We start from the raw sequence: 19866 nt of genomic DNA on the forward strand, positions 1-19866 counted from the left end.
GGACGCTTCTTCCGTGCTCTCGGATTTGTTGGGCAGAGGTGGTGCACATTTATTACGTTATATCAGAGTGAAAAAGACTTTTTCTAGACATTCAGATCTTTGCACCAGGTGGGAGTTGAACTTAGAACTGTGAGTCAAGCCGTGTTTGTTCGTTGTCCCCTGCCTCATGCGGAACAAGGTATTTGATGTCGGCAAGTCCGCTTGCCATTGACATGGCCCGTTTTTGGGCAAGACAAACTTAATTTTAGGCCTCGACACGATTAATAATAATAATAACCAATGATCTTGCTTATTGCGCTACTGTGATACCCTGCGCGATAAAGCGTGGTGAGATAGGCCGAGTTTAGTTCTTCTGCTAAATTATCGGTTTTCAAAGTTGTGTTCATTCGTTATATCACCCATGGTTATGAGATTTGGGTAATGACTGGAAGTATAAGATCACAAGCAGAAGCTACCGAAATGAGGAACCTTCGGGCGATCAAGGAAATCACTCGTCGAGATCGAGTGAGGAACGTATCTATCATGGGAACGTTCATGTTCAGCACATGAACGAAGTAAGATTCCCCAGATAAGCTTTGCAGACCATTGTGGTCCTGAATCAAATTTAAAATATTGTCTTGGAGCACCTTAGGATCGACCGCGAACATCTTTCTAAAGTGACGGAGGATCAACAGAAGTGGACTGTTAACCTGGATATCCAGGGCCCGCGATCCCGATTGAAACAAGCGGTTGAGTCGTCAGTCGTCCAGGAAAATCAAGGAAAATTTTGATCGAGACTATGCTACAACCAATATTCATTCGTAGAACACCTGGCAAATGTTACTCAACGTTTTTATAATCTTGTGGGAACAAATCGACCGAGATCTTGAAAAACGGAACTCAGGAGGTGGTGGAAGCTCAACAAGATTACTTCACAGATCAGGATCAACTGAGTGTCTGTAATAGCGTTATACCATCTGAAGATATAAGCACTCTATGCTCGTAGTCTTACGCACATCAGAAGGCATTTCACTATTAGGCTTTAAGGATGTATACTCTTCACTTCCCACTCAGAGGACTAATCCTAAAGGCAGAATATTATGTACCCAATCAGACTTCAATAAGGATTCAAAACAACGACAGGAATTTTAGCCGCAGAACTGATTCGTTTAATTTTCACCGTCTATGATCAAATCCAGATTATTAAAAGAATTCCAGCAATTTAGAGACCAGAAGTTGCTTTGGTTAAGCATTTAGTGTGATTAATCAGCGTCGTATAGCTGATCAGGGAAGGAATTTTGTAACTCAGTAAAGTAATCACCTGTGAAAATTTATGAACACTTCGCTAAAGTGATAGCAAAGAGATTCATTAACTTGCAAAAGCTTCACGCGAAAGGATCACTTTGAGGTTATGTCACCACACTCGTTCTCTAGTGAAGCGTTCACAGAGTTAAAGAATTCCTACCCAAGACAACTAATCATCAGAATAAATATATCGACACCTATCATCTGTTCAGTCACTCAACGTTTACTTGAGCCCTACATCATATAGAAGAACTGGTCCTTCTAGCAAGAGAGATTTCTAGTATAATCCAAAGAGGATTAGAACTCAGGGCACTCGTATGATAAAGCGAGCCCCCGTAACCATTTAATTCATTTCGTACTCATTTTTACGATCAAAAAAACCTTTTTGGTCATGCGATACTTTTGAAAGGATCCCCTGTAATGTGTTTATACTTATCCTTACATCGCATGAGCTGCTCCTTTTATGAGTCTTCCGGGGCATCTTTCCTTCCTCCTTCTGGTCATACAGCATCTCCAATTGAATACTCCTTGAGTCATTGCGGATATGCCTCGAAGCAATTAGAACTTTTTTATTTGCTGGATCACTTGCTTCCCTGTCTCCAGCATCGTCGAATTTATCGAGACTGATAATGCTTCCCGACACGAGTTCGTTCGTCGTGAGTGGTTTTCCCATCTCCAGATGCTTCCGACGTTTCACCAGCCACCAATCCAGAAAGAAAATGGCAAGAGCAACAATTTTGATGCTGGTACAGAGTCCTACATACTTGTACCGGAACATCTCAATGTCGTAAATCAAGCATCGTCCACCACTTTCACCACAAGTTGACTTCCACAGAAGGCATGTGGAATCTATTAGACTTCCAAAGACTATTGGTGCTGGGATGTAGCCAAACAACCGAAAAATGACAAATTGCATTCCCAGAGCAAAAGATCTCTCCTCATTAGAAACCGATCTGAGGACAATCATCAGCAGGGGCATTTGTGTTGCTGCCACGATGAATGTCATGAAAAAGAGGAGGATCAGAAAGGGATAAATTGTTCGACAGGGAGAATTGCAGGGTCCAGCTGTAGCTACTGGAACCACAGTGACTTCTGCAAAGTCTGGCGATGCCACAGAAGCCTGAGCCTGACTTCCTCCACTCCCACTGTAAACGCTGGTGATGTTTGAGTGGACGCAAGCACAATTTGTATAGTTAGACCTAGATGAGAAGGCTGTGCATCCCGCATGACACGGACTGAAGTATGTCAGTCCATTGTTTCCACAAACGGGTTCTACATCTGTCATCGGACACTCACACCCAAAATTGCAAGCTGCTGTCAGATTGACAGTGAATGGTTCTTGTCCTGGATTGGCGCTGTTGTAGTATGGAATAGTCGTCCCCGCCATCTTGACATTCTCACAGCCCAGGAAGAACAGTAGGCCATAGCATGCCAAGCAAATTAAATTGGAAATCAGGACAAATTGAACAGCCCCTCGAGGACTCAATTGGAATCTCTTCAGTAAGCATCCACCAATAAAAATACCAATACAGGCTCCCGGAACAGCAATAGATCCTGTAAATACACTCGCCTGACTCTTCCCCAGACTAAACTGCGTCTCCAGATATTTTGGCAGAAACACCACAAATCCCGACACTATCATCAGTTCCATACATGCTCCCAGACATGTAACAACATACACAGGATTGCAAACTAGTCTCCACATTGACTGTGGAATATCCTTTACGTCCTTCCCATAACCCGAATCAAACTTCCTGCTCTGCTGTGTTGGTTGTGGTGCCTGAATATTATTGGGCTGTTCAGGCACTTCACGTGGCAAACTATTGGAATTACTTGGGCCCAAGGTGGGTCTCTTGGAAGTCACATTGAGTATCTTTTTCTTCTCTCTCGTCATCACCTTAAAAGTTAATACAGTCCGATATTTTATCGATTCGACGAGTTCTTTTCCTCTCTTTCTCTATTTCTCTGTCCTGCTACTAAACGGTAAAAAAAAACAATACAAAAGGGACTTACCTTGGGAAAGGAGAAAAATGGAATGGCCACAATTAAGAGAAGGACTCCACAGAGTAGAAAGCCACCCCACCACATTCCGACCCATCTTCTATCGCCAGGATCTGTAAAGCAACAAGGGAGAAAATCAATCAATTTCCTGCCCTCATTTAGTAACTTACACAATTATTTAATCTATTTTAGACTTCTATAGTAAAGTAATAATTAATTAAGAATTATTGTAATATAGTAATCATGACACTGTGATTTTATGTCTAGGTTCCCATGCTATTGCTGTTTTATTTTAATTTCTTTTTGTACCTTCAATCTAAGCCAAACTGTTTTTTCGGTTTTTTTTGGTACTTTGGCGGCCATGGCTCCGGTTGAAGGCCTAAATGGTTGATTTCTTTATAACAGTTGAAGTTCGTAAAACCAACAGATTGACCAATAGATTGACGATTGTCCCAATATTAGAGTTGAATTGAATTGACAATGTCCCAAATTGTCACAAAACTTAGAAAATGAATTTAAAAGGATTTTAATTCCCAAGTGAATGGTTTTCTATCCTAGATGATTTTCGGCCAATAGGTTGATTTCGCAATAATTGAAACACGGATATGACCTTTGTTTTCTTCTCCTTTACTTTCTCAAAACTGACGTTTCGGAGGGGTTTTCCTCCTTTCTCAGGTATGGAAATGATTGGGAAAGAACTTGTCACAAAGGATTTTGTTACACTTAGTGCTTTTTGGACTTTTCTCACTGGACACTTTTCTCATTGGATTCTCACCAAAGAGTCTTTGCATGCAGAAAGAACTGTTCGAAACAGAAGGAACCAGAATTACGGACATCACACGAACCAAATGTACGCTCAGGACTAATATTAATAATAATAATAATAATAATTGTGGCACAATTTATCATAGACGAACTTAGGCCTTCCCGCAAGGGGCGTCCGGAACATTCATTGTAATTTTTTCTTATACAGGGATGGGATTGTCAGTCCCATGCCCCGTGGAATCAAGTGCAGAGAAGTTCACTGGATGCAATTCGAATATTTTTGATACCAGAAAAATTCCTGCTCTACCACTTGACGTGTAAAGTCCAGGACATGGTGCAATGATCAAGGTCAAGAAGGCGATACTGGAGAGATCATGTGAACCGAATGGATGACACTAGACTTGCGAAAATGGTCCAAAAAATCTTCTAGCATCAACTACGAGGCTAAGAGGTGGACCACCTAAAAGGTGGTACAAGTCTTGGCCATCAGAATCACAACCCCGCCTGATGATCAGTACCGTTCCACTTTCAAATACTCAACCGACAACAAATAATCCGTAGCCCTACTGCGGAAAAAGCAAGCACTCACCTAAGAAAGTAGAAGAAGAAGACTTTTCCCAAACTTAACTGACATACCCAAATGTAAACTTAATTCATGAAAGAAGGTAAATATTATGGTGGCGGCATTACTTATGGCCAGTCTATACTTATGGCCTCCTAGCAGAAATCTTAACTTTTTCACATAAATTGATTTCAAGGAATAACGAATATAGGAATATTTCATGTGCTATCATTAAACGATACTTTTAAACTAATTTACTTTTATATTCAGGTAGAATATCAATTATTTTGTGAAAATCATTTCAGTGATGCGCTCGACTATTAAAAAAACGTCAATTCGTTAAGAAATGTATTAACGATCTCACAATTTTTAATGATTAAATTGTATATATCTTCAAATGAAAATATTTACTTCTATTTTTCAAAACATCTTTTCTTAGTAAATATATTTCTTACTTTTACTTGAATTTCAAGATTTTTTAAACAAAAAATGTTAAATAAAGGCAAGGCCATAAGTTACGACGAAATTGTTAAGATTACTAACTTGTGGCCGCGACATTTGACGCGTCCTCACACGACATGTATTGCAATTTAATTTGGAGAATTGTCAATTGTATTGTTTTGGTTCAGTGAATTAGTGTTTTCTACCAAAAATCTAATAAAATTTAAGATAAGCGTTGAAATCGTAATATAAAATTGCTTTTAAATGAGTGTTGTGTTTGATCTCATTGATTTTTCCCATGAATTTTGCTGTAGATAACCTAACTTTTTCCCCTCTTAGAACAACAACACCAATCAAAAAGAAGAGAATACAACAAAAAAGAGCCCTAATAGTCCAACTCAGAGGATGCGACGGTCATTGAGAAACATTGAGAATATATTGACCACGATAAGATTATTCCAGTCCTTCCAGCTGTACTACATTCCTCACGCAAAACTTTGCAATAAAGTCTCCGGAAAGTGTCTGGGAGAAACTTTATCACGGAGGATTTCACAGTGTCTCTAGGAAAGGAGACAAATGAGGATATTGTAAGAAGATGGGTTCTTCATGCAGCCAAATATGTTTTTTTTTCATCACGAAAGGCGGATTACTGGTCACTGTTATAGAGAATCACTATTTATATAGTACAGTGCTCGATTATGACGAAAACCTATGAAAAACTATTATAAAAACCATGTAAATAAATAATAAAAAACATTATATTAATATCCCTTCCTTTTCTTCTAAAATTATTTAATTAGTAAGCCAGTTTTATATCATTTAAAATTGTGGCCATAAGTTATTCCACGAGTGGCCATAAGTTCGTAAAAGAGGCCACAAGTTATCAATTTCACATGCTCGGAAAAATCATATAGGGTAGAGTAAGCCCTTTTCGCCACCTTAAGGTTTTGTGCCCTTGTAATTCTTACAATTTTTGTCGAAATAAAAAGAAATTTTCTGTACAAGTGCTTTGAAGCATTGTCTCTCTAATGAACCAGGAGACTTTCCGGGAATTTTTGGGCATCTAGTTGAAAAAATACATTTCCTGCAACATTGCATGTTTCAGTACTTTTCGCCACTTTGTAAACACTTTTCCGCCACTGTGTAAGCACTTTCTCGCCACTTGTTTTTAATTGATTTTTAAGAAACAGCAGCTTTCGAAAACCCGCAAAAGTACATTGCACAGTACTTTTCTTATTTAAAACCTATATTAGACAATTATTAGAGTATTTCGAATGATTTTTTGCACATTTTTTGTTTGCGACAAAAATCAATTGACAATTACGTTTGTTTCAACTAAATTCCGCGAGGTGCGCCACTTGTAAAATGCTTGGAAAAATGAGTGGCGAAAAGTACTTACACAACCGAAAAAAGTAAGCCCTATTTCACCACATCCGTATTTCTTTATTTTTTTGGAAAACATTATTAAATAATGATATTAGAGCGAAGCTTAATTAATAACAAAGTGACTTTCAGTGAAAAAATATCAAATACTGTACTGCAAAAACATAAAATATTGCAAGACAATTTGTCTGAGCGTTGACAAGTTTATTAAGAACTCCATATTTTTTTGGTGACTGTTCACCTTGTTGACAATTTCTTCAATTAACTTACAAATAATCTAGTCGGTGGAGCACCAGTTATGGTTTTCTGATCCGTTGGACTAGAGGTTACGAAGTAATAGTCATTTCGTAGTTCCATGAGCTCATAATTCCCTGAAAAAGTGATTTTATTTGTAGGTGGCGAAAAAGTGCTTACTGGCGAAAAAGTACTGACTCTACCCTATTTTCCGATGATTTCCGGATTTTCCTTGTAAATTCATTTGAATATATCGAAAGAAACTACATGAAAGAACCTTTAGTTAAAATTTTGCTGCAATTGGTTAAAAAGGTCAGCAGCTATAAGCAGATATGTCCTTAATGTGGCCATATGTAATGCCTGCACCCTATAAGACATCTTTTGTTCCCATGATTTTTGTTTTGGGGACTTACTTCCCTGCGGGTGTGAGTTGCTCGCATGAAGTATAAGGGTTAATGTAAATTTTAGTTAAACACGGTACGTACTCCATAAAGAACACCATGAACTAGACGGGATATGCGTAAAAGCAAATCCACAACAAGGTTCAAGCACTGAGTACTACTCGCAAAAAGAATCAATACCTGGTAAATTCTAACGAGTGGTATGTGCTGCATTTCTTTCAAGAATAGAATTTTAAATTAAATAAATTCAATTTTCTTTAATAAATCATCCAATGAATAAACCAAAAAGAGGTCTATAATTTTATACTGACATTATTGAGCAAAGAAAAAAAAAATAAACTCGCGCAGTCCCATTAATGCTGAGTATTTTAAGAGCGCATTCTGTAACAATATGAAATGAACTTGTAATATGTTTCATTTTAATGGCTTTTCCGCGCTGGACAATAAATCAATATTTCTAGCAATAAAAAATAAACTATGTTTTGGATGGAAAATAAAAGAAACTAAAAAAAAAAAGAGTGAAATGCTACATTTAACCACTGCAGATGTCAAGGATAAATTTAAAAGCAAATTCTCCCACTGAGTTCGTAAATTGCAAAACCTCCATTTGGCTTTTTTTTGTGTGTTTATTCTAATTTTAGCACATTTTCCTAACAAGGAAAGATCTCATTGATTCTGTCGTGCAGAAGTTGAATTAAGATTGTGAGAAAGAGACCCCATAAAAGTCTCTCTTGAAAAGCATTTTCCCACTATTCCGGTTTGTGCCGAGAGACTGGTCTTATCTTTTGGACTTCTCAGCAACAGAAGTTCTCTTTTTCTTGTTTCTTTTATTTTTTTCTTTCTTTTCCTAAACTAACCAAATGAGACTTTAATTGAGCCAATTGACTTGACTAATGACGAGAAGAGCACGTGTGGAAAATATTTTTACCTCAATTACCTTTGAGAAATGATGAGTTTCCTTTTGTAACAGTAAACAGAAACGTTTATTGGTAATTTTATGGTCATTTTTTGTTGTTGTTCATTTTATTTGATTTTAGATTTAAAAAAATCAGAATAAACTGTTGGAAAATTTTCTTTCAATGGTGCATTTTCCAGATGTTTTGTTACTAAGGTGCATCACTGCATATAATACAGTACATCTTGATATTTGAACATTCTACTTTTTTTTAACTTCATGGCTCAAGTTCTTAAGAGCGAGAGCAATTATATTATTTGAAGAAAACCCGTATTCCTCCTTCCCGGCCAAGAGGATGCTTCATGATACTCCGAACGGATTTAGCGCTACGCCTCACTGAATTTTTAACCTACACGTATACTTCATGCGAGCAACACCTACCCGCTAAGACGTAGCCCTATAAAAACTCCTCCTGAAGGAAAATTCATCAGGGGATTCGCTATAGAAATTTCACCAAATATCCAAGGAATTTTCCTCCACAATTCTCCGAGATTACCCATCATAGGACTTCGAGGACTTAAGAGCACTAAAGAGTGGAACTTTTCCAGGTAGATATAGGGGTTTCAATTGGAATTTTCATCTCTTAGAAAACATGGTAACTTTCTAGAAATTTCTACTGGAATTCTTAGAGAAATTTCTATGGGTAATTTCGGTAATTTCCATTATTGAGTTTAGGATTTCCCATCGAAATATCGACGTTTACGTCAGGGTATTTCTTCCTAATATTTCTGAAAATTTCAACCACGAGAATTGGGGTGTAATCTCTGAAGAAATTACCCCGCTAAGGTGTCGACATTTATCAAAGAGATACCTTTGTATTCCTTTGAAAAATTTCCCTTAAAAATTCCCTCGAAAAATTCGGCTGACTTCCAGTGAATTCATAATGAATTATGTGGAAAATTTCATTAAGAAGTTTCTACCGGCATTCTTGGGGATTTAAAAGGAATATTCCCTGGCGATTCCTGGAAAATTCTTTCAAATTTTCCGAGGAAAAGTCTCCAAACAGCCTTTGGCTCGGAAGTGGTTTTTCTTCTTCTCTAAATTCTGTATGGCCTAATCCCAAAGCAAATGTAAGAACGATATTGTAACAAATAACAAACAGCCTGCGAAGGGACATTTTTCGTCGTTTAGTCCTGGAGGCTGAAATCAACGCTAAGATGGCGATGGACGCATTGGAAGGAGGTAAAGACGAAATGAGGTGAAAATAAATTGAATTGAATTCAGGTAAGAAATAATCGAAATGAAAAAAAAATGTGGGGAATATTTTATGGTTTTTTTAAATAATTTCCCTGAGAATTATCCCCAAGTCTTTCCGATTTTCCCGCACAGAAAAAAATATTTTGTAAAATTGTTCGTAAATGTTTGTGAAATCCTATGGAGTACTTACGAAATGCTCGTGAATCGTACACTCTTAGAAAAGTTTAGACGTGATTACTAATGAAAATTAGTTGTTCGGGCGATTATTATCAAATCTATTTAAAATAGTTCTTATATTCTTAAAACATTATACTCATTATAAATTTATTAGTAGTGAGAATATAAGACAATATTTACGTGGATAAGTTGCGGCAATTATTTCATAATGCTTTCATACAATTATATTTGCTTGTGTTAATTAAATGAAATCAATATCCCAACTAATATTGGTCACTAATTCCTTTTAGTTCTCACAACCAATGTACATACATGGGCCTATATTTTCATAAAGTTATGACTACTTTTCCAATAGTAAAGAGTGGTTTTTATTTTAGTAATGCGTTGAAGCTCTTTCGAATTTTAAGCAACTAATAAGAAATATGCATCACAATGAATGCTATATAGTAACCACAACTAATATGATATAGTTATTACAGCCATTAAGATGGGTATCAACCCCATTTATTTAGTAATTGGAACTAATATGTTATAGTACCCATTACTATTTTGATTTAGTTGTGATAACTAAATGAAAAGGATACTTTAACTAACTGTAGTCAACTATTTCATTTAGTTACCCAAACTAAATATATAGTTGGGTCTATATTTACTATATTTTATAGTTCTAATAACTGCATATGAGCTTGTACGAACTAATTTTTTCTAAGAGTGTATAACCCACAAACAAGTTCGCAAAATGTTGTACTTTTTTCACAAACATTGTTCATAAAATGATCATTTCACGAACATTTTTGTACTTTTACAAACATTTGTTCGTAAATGTTCGTAAACACACAAAAAATGTTCGTAAAATTTTGTCATTTGATCGTATTTGTTGGTAAATTTTTGCCAGACAAACAAAAATTTACGAACAAATGACAAAATTTTACGAACATTGTTTTGTGTGTTTACGAACATTTACGAACAAATGTTTGTAAAAGTACAAAAAATGTTCGTCAAATGATCATTTTACGAACAATGTTTGTGAAAAAGTACAACATTTTACGAACTTGTTTGTGGGTTATACGATTCACGAGCATTTCGTAAGTCCTCCATAGGATTTCACAAACATATACGAACAATTTTACAAAATATTTTTTTCTGTGCGAAGAGTTCTCAGGGATTTCTTTGAGAAAAGATCCTTAATTTTTCCGACCCATGACTTTTTCAGAAGAGTTCCTGGGAATCTCCCTGAGAAAAATCTCTCAATTTTCTTCACTATTCTCGAGAAGTTCGCGCGAATTTTCTTGAGAAAAATCCCCGTTTTCCTGCATTATGCTACCGGGGATTTCTCAAGGACAGCTTGATCGAACTTCTCGAACACTTTGAGAAAAATATTCCTGTTTTCCTGTCCTGAAAGGATAAACACTTCTGACACATCCAGAAGGAGTTTGTTTTCCTAATTTTCCAGGCATTTTCAATTAAAAAATGCCCTTGAATAATTTTTTAATAGAAATTTTTCAAGGTCAAAGGTTACACTGATTTAGAATGCGTATTTTTCATTCCATTGGATAAATAATGGATCCATTTCAACGGGTCCTGGAATCCATGATAAGTCAAGAGCGGTTCCAATGGGATTAATGACAAAATTAAACCAAATCACCAATTAATCAAATAGGCCACGCCCCCAGTATGGCTTATATAGTAAAAATACAAATAAATTGACAGTGTAAATACATATTTCCGAAAAATCTTTGCATTTTAAAACACTCCTAGCAAATCTTACAAAACAGTGAATAAAAATTTGATGTTTTAGGTAAGCTCTATAGACAGAAGTGGGCGTGGCTTCATTTTTTAGAAGCATTGCACTTCTAGCCTATCTTACACCTAAATTTGTATGTTTTGCTTATTTTGGATGTAACACATTATTCTCTGATATGGAAAAATTTAAAGATTCCAACTTTAATTCCCCAGAACTCTTGAAGGGAGCGTGACTTCTGCATTTTGCTCATTTTTTACTGAAATCAAAGCCTTTTTGAACCATTATAATGGCTCTGGCACACCTTTTAGATCAAATGTTTTGTTGATATCCCTTTTTTTCTGTCTTTTAATTGGATTGAACTAAATTGAATTTCTTGTGACGTTTAAAAGAAGAAGAAGAGTACAAGAACGCATTTTGATTTCATGAAATTTTCCAGATCTAAAAATTTTGCCAGAGCCATAACTTTCGAAAAAAAAATATCAATTACTCAATATTTGTTACTTTTCATGCAAAATAATTGCAATATAAATAAATTTGTACAATTACGAAATATATTTAATTTACCCATCACTAAATTTGACATAGAAAATTATGATAAATCTTCACGCTATTTTGTCTCTTTGTCTGATTTATTTTTTTTGAACAAGCTCCGCATTTTTGGGTGATTTGGAACGAGAAATTGCTCAACATTTCTCATTCATAAATTTTTGCCATAGCTTTTTTTTTTGGCCTTTTTGGTTAATTTTCCATGCCAAAGACCCCAAAATGCCAAAGAATTTCCGTTCATCATCCTAGAAAAAGAGTAAAGAATAAAATAAAAATGAACTTACCGATCGCAATGAGATTTGGCGAGAAGGAATCCATGTGGAAGGAGAGTAAGTAGGCTCCACAGAGGAATCCCAGAACTGGTCCAAAGGCCGCCATGCTGTACATAGCACCAATGTACATCGATGAACTCTCCGTTTTAACGTGATCATCGACATAAGTTGTGCCCAGGGTGAATAGTGGGCTTCCTCCACATCCCAGGAGCAACTGTGCAATCACAAACAGCAGCACTGGTCCAAAAGTCGATGATTTACCCTGAATACAATTGTCACCCCGGAGATTATTGTGTGGAGCCAATGGCGGATTCACAAGGCCACTGGACAATCGTCCAAAGCCCATATCTTGCTCCCTCACCGAAACTCCCCGGCAAATATTGTCCGAAGTCTTGTTCTCAATCACAATTCCCGGATTGGCTTCACCCGTGAAATGTGGCACCATAAACACCAATGATCCCACCCCCATGATAACAGCCCCAATCCCAATCCATACCGGAATATGCCGGCGACTCCCCAAGTAACTCACAAAAATCACCGTGATCACATTCCCAATCTCATAACTTGATGCAATAACCCCCGAATAGCTGGATGGGATGTCAAAACGCTTCTCAATGGTCGTGATCACAGAATTAATGTACCCTGAACTCAATGCCTGTTGCAGTGTCACGAGAATCGACAATAGGAACACAAACACTTTTATTCTGGCAAATCTCTGAATTGCCCGCGGACGACACGTCCAGATGCCACAGTCTCTGCTCAGATCCTCCTCAGGAGCACTCGGATGGCGATCTATGACGCCTCCGCTGGACGGCTGTCGACTGTGACACCGTATCACAACATCTGACTGCTGAACGGCCTCCCCAGCCGCATCTGCCACTTCCTGGCGACTCTGAGAGTCCTCGGAGGATTCCGCAGGAGCATCGACACTACTGTCATCTCCTGCTGTCTCCGAATACAAACCTGTGAGGGCGTACATTGACTCTTGCCGTCTGAAAATGCCCAAAAGTCACAGGGTTAACAAACCCACTCTGCAAAGTTTAACCCATTAATACTAATACGGGCTTTAGACCCAAAAAGGCTCAACCATATGGCTTAACTTCTCTAATATCTTGTCAGTCAAGATTTTTTGGAAAATTTTGACTTAGGATTGCATTATTAAGGGCAAATGACCTATTACATTTTGAAAAATCAATAAAATCGGTTGCTGTTTAAACTTTTGAGACTCTCGGGAACTGGGCTAAACCTCTAGTCTGAAGGCGATCTAAGCAGCAATTTATTTGGATTTACGTTATCATTTTGATCTCAATCAGCTTTTGCGCCTGCATCTAGGCAAAACCATTATTTTCCGTTTTTTGACACTTAGAAAGTTAAAGGTATTTGAATGACCGCCAAATTTCTAGGAAGAATTTATTTGAATTTATTTATTTATAAACGAAATTTTTATAGAAGCCTTGAAGTTTAATTAATGAACAAAATTTATTGAAATAAAATTATGTAATATGGGAGCTTAACTGAACTCAGAACTAGACTGATTACATCACAATTCAAGATGGTGAAACTGGAGCTTTTTTCTCGACAGTGGCTTCAACCCACGGTCAATTCTACATTTATTATTAACAATGCTTTTAAGCTAGTGCTCTTTTTTTTGCTCAGTAAAAGGATACATGTATTGAGATATAAAGGTTTGTAAGAAAGCAATGCTTGCGTCCACCGCCGTCTTAGCGTTCGTGACCAACCTCCAGAGCCAAACGGTGGAAATGTTCTTTCTCATGAGAAAGAGCATTTCCATCGCCTTCCACATTTCTTCCGGGTCCATCGGTTAGGTCTTCGTGTCTTATTGTGCACGGATTGGGGAGCCGCATTTTTCACAACTCTCTCTTTGTTGAGAAAATTACTATCTGGATTGAACTTTCTAGAGAAGAGAAACGGCGGCTTATCCAAAACTTTTTGGCATCTTAGTTTGCTTTTTTTTCCTTTTGCCTAAACGTCAGAAAGATTTTTTTTTCAAATGATACAGATGACTGCAGGTTTCAAAGATTAAAGATATAGCAAATGCAATTGTTGAATGTAATAGTCAGGTGTCTCATAGAGGCTGCATCACAAGAAAGAAAGAGTACAGCATCATAGGAAAAAAGGGGAAGGAGCAGAGCACGAACTAATAACATTCGAGTATCCTGAGGAGTGAAGTACTGATGCCTTCCAAGGGTATAAAGGGAAAAGTTAACTCTTATATTTATGTAGGAGATATGGTCGTCCCAAGCCAAAGGATCATTGAAAATAATACCAAGATTCTTGGTGTCCCACTTGTAATTAGCAAAGCTTGAGATTTACAACGGTTCTATTCAATTCAAACGTCTAACACGGAGTTTGAATTGATTGGTGATTCCAAAGTTCCTGATCAATGATCCAGTCTAAGTGCAGTGTACACATTTCCCATCTGTACGTGATTTTACCTGCGGATTCGATATCTAATGAAAAGGACAACAAGCCTCGAAAGGTTGTAGAATAATAAAACAGCAAAATCAAGATCTAATTTTTTCCGTTCACTGCCGGTTACATCACATCAGACCGAAATTCTCTCAAAAGCAAATTTTTGAGTGTTGTATTCTAGGTTATGAAGTTTCCAAAAAGTGGAGTGGGTTCGCTGTTGTTATAATAATAGAACCGGAGATGCGAGGGGTCAGAGTTCATGAAATTCAAAAAATCATATCTCCGATTCTATTTGACCGATTTTGATGAGTGAGGGCGCAAATTAAAGATTTCACAAAGCGCTACAATTTTCTAGAATATTTGAACTTTGTAGGACCAGCGCTAAAGGCGCCACAGCCTAAAAACAATTTTCAAATCACATAAACTCAATTGTCTCGAATCTTGTTTAACCGATTTTGATGATTGCTTTGGCATAATTCTAGAGGACATTTATATCTATATTTTGTCCAAACGTCATTTTTTTTTCTCAGATGCCATCTGTCCAATTTTGTCTTTTTATAATGCTGCGAATGTACGCAGGTGCTTATATGACCATTTTTACTCGACTAATTTATAAAAAATAAAGGTTTAAAAGAAAATCCTTGCAAAATTCAATTATTCTTTGATATTGTCGTAATTCCTCACATGGACAAAATGCCCGTTGTGGCCAAAAAACATGTTCCAAACAAATAAATTGAATTATCTCGGCTAACGAGGAAGTGATAAAATCAAGTTTTGGGGCAAAATTCTGGTCTATATTCCACTATCACCTTTCTGTTAGTTTATTTACATCCTAGATATTTTGATTTAAATAAAAAGTTTGCATTTCTTCAGAAATTTGATTTCAAATCGCTGTATAATATATCTCATCTTTAGTTTAAAAAAAAGGAATTTGCATGCAATCCGAGGTTGCTCATGTTAAGAATCTCACCTACAATAAGCTGATCTAGGTTTATAACTAGCTTTTTGTAGAATTTTGGAAATCTGAAGTTTCGATTTTTTGGCGTCACGCTGTTTATCCATCTGTCGGTCCGGCTATCAGCAGCTCTAGAGGCCAAACGATAAGGGATAGCGACTTGGGATCTTAGGGAAACTCCCCCATAAGTTGATCCTTATACGAAAATACCATTGAATCATTCCTAATAACGGTTCTTCAAAGTCAAAGGTTAAAAAAGACTCTGGAGAGCATGTTTCTCAAACGAATGGGATCATGTTTGAGCTAGTTGGAAACGTATTGGAATTTCTGATAAAATTGAACCGCGGTTCCAATCGGTTTTGAATCGGTAATGAACCAGTTCATAACTAATTTTTATTCGAAATTTAATTACATTACTCCTTAGGTGTATTTTGGGTGATTTATAAATCGGTTCACATCGCTTGTGAGCCGGTAATGAACCGATTATTATTTACTGAGTAATTTTCGTCAGAAAATTAGTTCTATTATGCCCAACAACGCACAATAAATTTTGTTTGTAAACATGTTTTCAAAATTTCATATGAGAGAGAGCGAGATGACTAGATCTCGGTTTCATTCGCTCTCATTGAAATGTCAAAAAACATGTTTACAAAACAAAAGTTATTGTGCGTTGGGCATTACTGATAAAACTATTTTGGGCAATCTTTTGAGTGATTAATGGAACGGTTTAAATCGTTCGAGAACCGATAATCAGTAAATAATGCGAAAGAACTTTTGAGGAATAGCATCTAGGTCAGAGGTGTGCAAGAAACCGTTGAAACCGAATTAACGTCAAAATAAGTTTGTTATAGTAGCGTTTTGACCATTGACGTACATGTTTCATTTGACGTTAATTCGGTTTCAGCGGTTTCTTGCACACCTCTGATCTAGGTCAAGAGTTCTAGCACTTTGCAGTACCTGAGACACTTTGCTACCCCATTTTTATAATTGTTTCAATGAATTTATCTTCTCTTCAATAAACTCACCCATTTCTTTTCGAATAATAATTTTCGGAAAATTTTGGTTTTGCCTAGGTATATTAAAAAATTCTAATATTTTTTCTGTTATTATTTGTTTTTCTGTTTTTCTAATGTAATATTGTCACTTTTACTACGAATTCTATGTAAATATTGGGAGAATAATGTAAAGAATACCAACTACAACGTAAAACGGGGTTTTCTGGAATTGAATATTTCGGAAACTAGAATTCCTAATTTTTTATCCTTCCGGATTTTGGAGAATTTTTAAGTTTCCGGAGAAATAAAGCTTTAAATATTCGTAATTGGGGGCATTTTTAAATGAAAACATGTGTCAAATGCGTTTTTGACATTTTTGACGTTTCTGATTTATGTCAAAATCATATTTCTAAAATAAAATCCTTAATATATTTATATGCTTGATAATCTAAGAAATAACTAGCTCATCTGTTACCCAGACTTAATAAGTTGTGAACGAAAAGAAATCGTAGATCATCATAGGAAATCCCTTAGAAAATTTTGAATAACTAATGGGTTAACAGAGAAGACATAAAAATTCATGAGGCCTCTTTTTGATCACAAATTGTGAACAATGATAATTTCTTTCTATTTAAGAATTGCATAAGACATTACTTAAATCAATTAGACAATTGAAAATATTTTTATGATCAATTAGAAGACAATTTTAACCAAAAATTCCAAATAAATTGGGTCACCCTGAGCAATTTAGTGAAAGTAAAAAGGAATTTTCTTCAGCAATGTCATTGAGAATAAAAGTTGTATTATTGTTATTTTTTATAGCATTAAGAAAAGTTTTCCCTGGAAACTTGCACTACTTGGACAATTGCTCATTAAAGTGCCATCAATCAAAGAAAATGCAGAATGCAGTAAAATAAAACCGCATCGTCAATTTCTTAGGGTGTGTTTGTTCCTGACCCCTGGCAAACCCTTCCCCCGCACCCAGCTGATTCACTGCACTTGAAATGGAAAATGCCAACACAGCAGAGAAATATCTAATATTCTAAATCTATATATTGATTTTTCAACCATCTCTCTTCAATCACTCACCTGTGACCTTTCCTGTGCTGACTCCCTGTACTTCCACCAACATCGTGACACGAGGCAGCTCCTGCATTGCTTGTGGCCATCATGCAAACTCCTTTTGCCTTCTCACACTCTCCACGTCTCCTCAGTTCCAGAATAAGAAATATCAAATAAAAATTTCTTGCTCTGCTTTTTTTCCTCTCGTGATACCGCGACACTTGGACTTTAAGAAATTGCGTGAATTTCGACCAATTCAAGCACTAAGCACTCTGTTTTTTTTTTTTTAATAATTCCTCTCCTTTGCCACACTTTCACGGTTGGTACATGCAATTTGGGCCAAAACACCGCCACATTATTCAATAGGCAACACAATGAAGTCACACAGAAAAAAAAATTAACAATGAAATGAAGAAAAAAAAAGCAAAATCCGTACAAGATCACGTCGACATTTGCCTGCAAGAGAACAACAAAAAAGAGAAATGAATAGTATTATAGCAGAGTGTGATCAGAGATCTACTAAAAAATGGCTAAGTTTATATACTTAATATAAACCAGATTAATAAAAAAAAATGAACAGTGAGAAATTCAAAAAGTAGGTTCGATATTTTACACGACTGTTCCCAACGCCGCGACTGTTCCCAAGTTGAGAACAGTCTTACGGCAAGTTATGCCGAAAATACATACAAGTTGATGCTCAGTAAGGAGAATAATGAGCTCGAAAATTTGGCGATAGGGGACCAGCCTAGACTATCAACCCATTCCTCACCATGATATTATATATCATATGCAATTTGACTGATTTTAGACGAATTATTTCTGGGAAATTGTTATCTGAATTTCTGTCGGGAATGAATTTTTAGTGACTTTAGTTCTTCAATTACTTTGATAAAATAGTCAGACAGAAATGAAAATACATTTTGTTATTGATTCCTTGCTTCGTGAAAAAATGTAAAATTTTTGTTCAAAATGGCGGACGGAAAATTTGACATCTTGTCGAATTTGTTAATATTGGCCTTCATCCTCTTTCCTGATTAGAATTTTGATTGCCAATTTATTTTCTTGGATAGTTACTCTATCTAAATCATCTAATAATCTATCTAATAGAGTTTGTAATAAATTAATGTAAATGTTTGAAAAATTAATGTAAATTCAGTGAGCGTTAAGATGTGTGTTTGACCCCACGCCGCCGTAATAGATAAAAGACTTTTCTTTTAAAAAAAAAATCTATTAATCTGTAAGACACTAATTCTAAAATATGAACATTCTATCTCAAGTATTTCTAGTACATTGACTGATTGGGTTAAGCCCTAAAGAGACACAAGCATCATCTTAAGGATCAGACCGAAAATTGAGGATTGACGTCAATACATTCAAGGATCATCCCTAAATTTGAAATACCCAAATTTAGGTCTAGTGAAATTTCTGAGGATTAGCGACATCGGACCTAGTGGTAAAAATATAAAACTTTATTTTGGGTGTTTTTGGGTACTTTTTGAAATGTAAACTGCGTAAAAAAAACCTGTAAGGTTTGGCTATATGGTCCGGAATGGGTCCAACAGCCTAAACGTAACATAGAACAAGAAGAAGAAGAAGAAGGTGATGGTACGTGTCATAATCGTCATCATAATTTTCAACCACTTATCATTACATAAAGTTTGACAGCCCACGCCTATTGATCCTCCTTCACTTCAGGAAGATGTTCGGGTTCGATTCAAAAGCCCAAAATAGACACAGGGATCGGCTTAGGGATCAGCCCGAAAAATGAGGATTGGTGTCGATACACTCACGGATCAGCCCATAATTTGGAGGATCAGGCTGATCTTTTAAATTCACGAGGTCCAGTGAAATTACGGGGATTAGAAGAGATCAGCGCCAGTGCTGAAAATAAAAAGCTTCACTTTGGGGATTTTTGGGTGCTTTTCGAAATGTCAATTGGGTGAAAAAACATGGAGAGTAATGGTACGCAATATCGCAAAATCTTAAAATGCATTAACATTGGAGTAAAGAGAAGATCAGAGTGCTCCTTTCTGTACGAAAAATCCATTGATGTTGCACTTAAGAAGCCTTTCAGCAATCAAAGTGTGGAGATTTAATAGAAATTTACACTGAAAACGCTAATCCTTGATCCTAAAACCTCAGTGTATGATAGTTTGGGCTGATCCTTTACCGCAAAATTGTTCAAGCCGAGTATTCTCCAGGATCAGCCTGTGTCTATTTTCGGCATAAGGCGCTCCAAGGCAAGATCTTGAATTTGGTTCAATCCCCTTATCCTAGGTCTACCCCCAAGATCGAAGTCTCCTCAGAATGGCTTGCATAGCTTTTCTGGGGAATATTTCTCTATTCATGAGTTAACATGACCATACCATCGAAGTTATGATCTCTCAACTCGAAAAAGCAACTCTCTGATTCTTAGCTCCTCGCGAATGGCCACATTCTTCACACACTGGTAAAAACGA

At 36.4% G+C, this 19866-nt stretch overlaps 1 protein-coding gene across 2 annotated transcripts in view; it reads right to left on the reverse strand.

Moving 5' to 3' along the window:
• Nucleotides 1-19866, reverse strand: part of LOC129806193 (solute carrier organic anion transporter family member 5A1) — a 45524-nt gene that overhangs the window by 10620 nt on the left and 15038 nt on the right. For both annotated transcript variants that reach the window (XM_055854596.1, XM_055854597.1), the window contains exons 2-5: nt 17435-17863; nt 11975-12954; nt 3298-3398; nt 1727-3181 (exon numbers count right to left, since the gene is read on the reverse strand). In XM_055854596.1, coding sequence (XP_055710571.1) covers nt 1727-3181; nt 3298-3398; nt 11975-12954; nt 17435-17517 — 2619 coding nt within the window. In that variant the 5' untranslated portion in view covers nt 17518-17863. The remainder of the gene's footprint in view (nt 1-1726; nt 3182-3297; nt 3399-11974; nt 12955-17434; nt 17864-19866) is intronic.

Source organism: Phlebotomus papatasi, chromosome 3, assembly GCF_024763615.1.
Source record: "Phlebotomus papatasi isolate M1 chromosome 3, Ppap_2.1, whole genome shotgun sequence".
NCBI lineage: Eukaryota > Metazoa > Arthropoda > Insecta > Diptera > Psychodidae > Phlebotomus > Phlebotomus papatasi.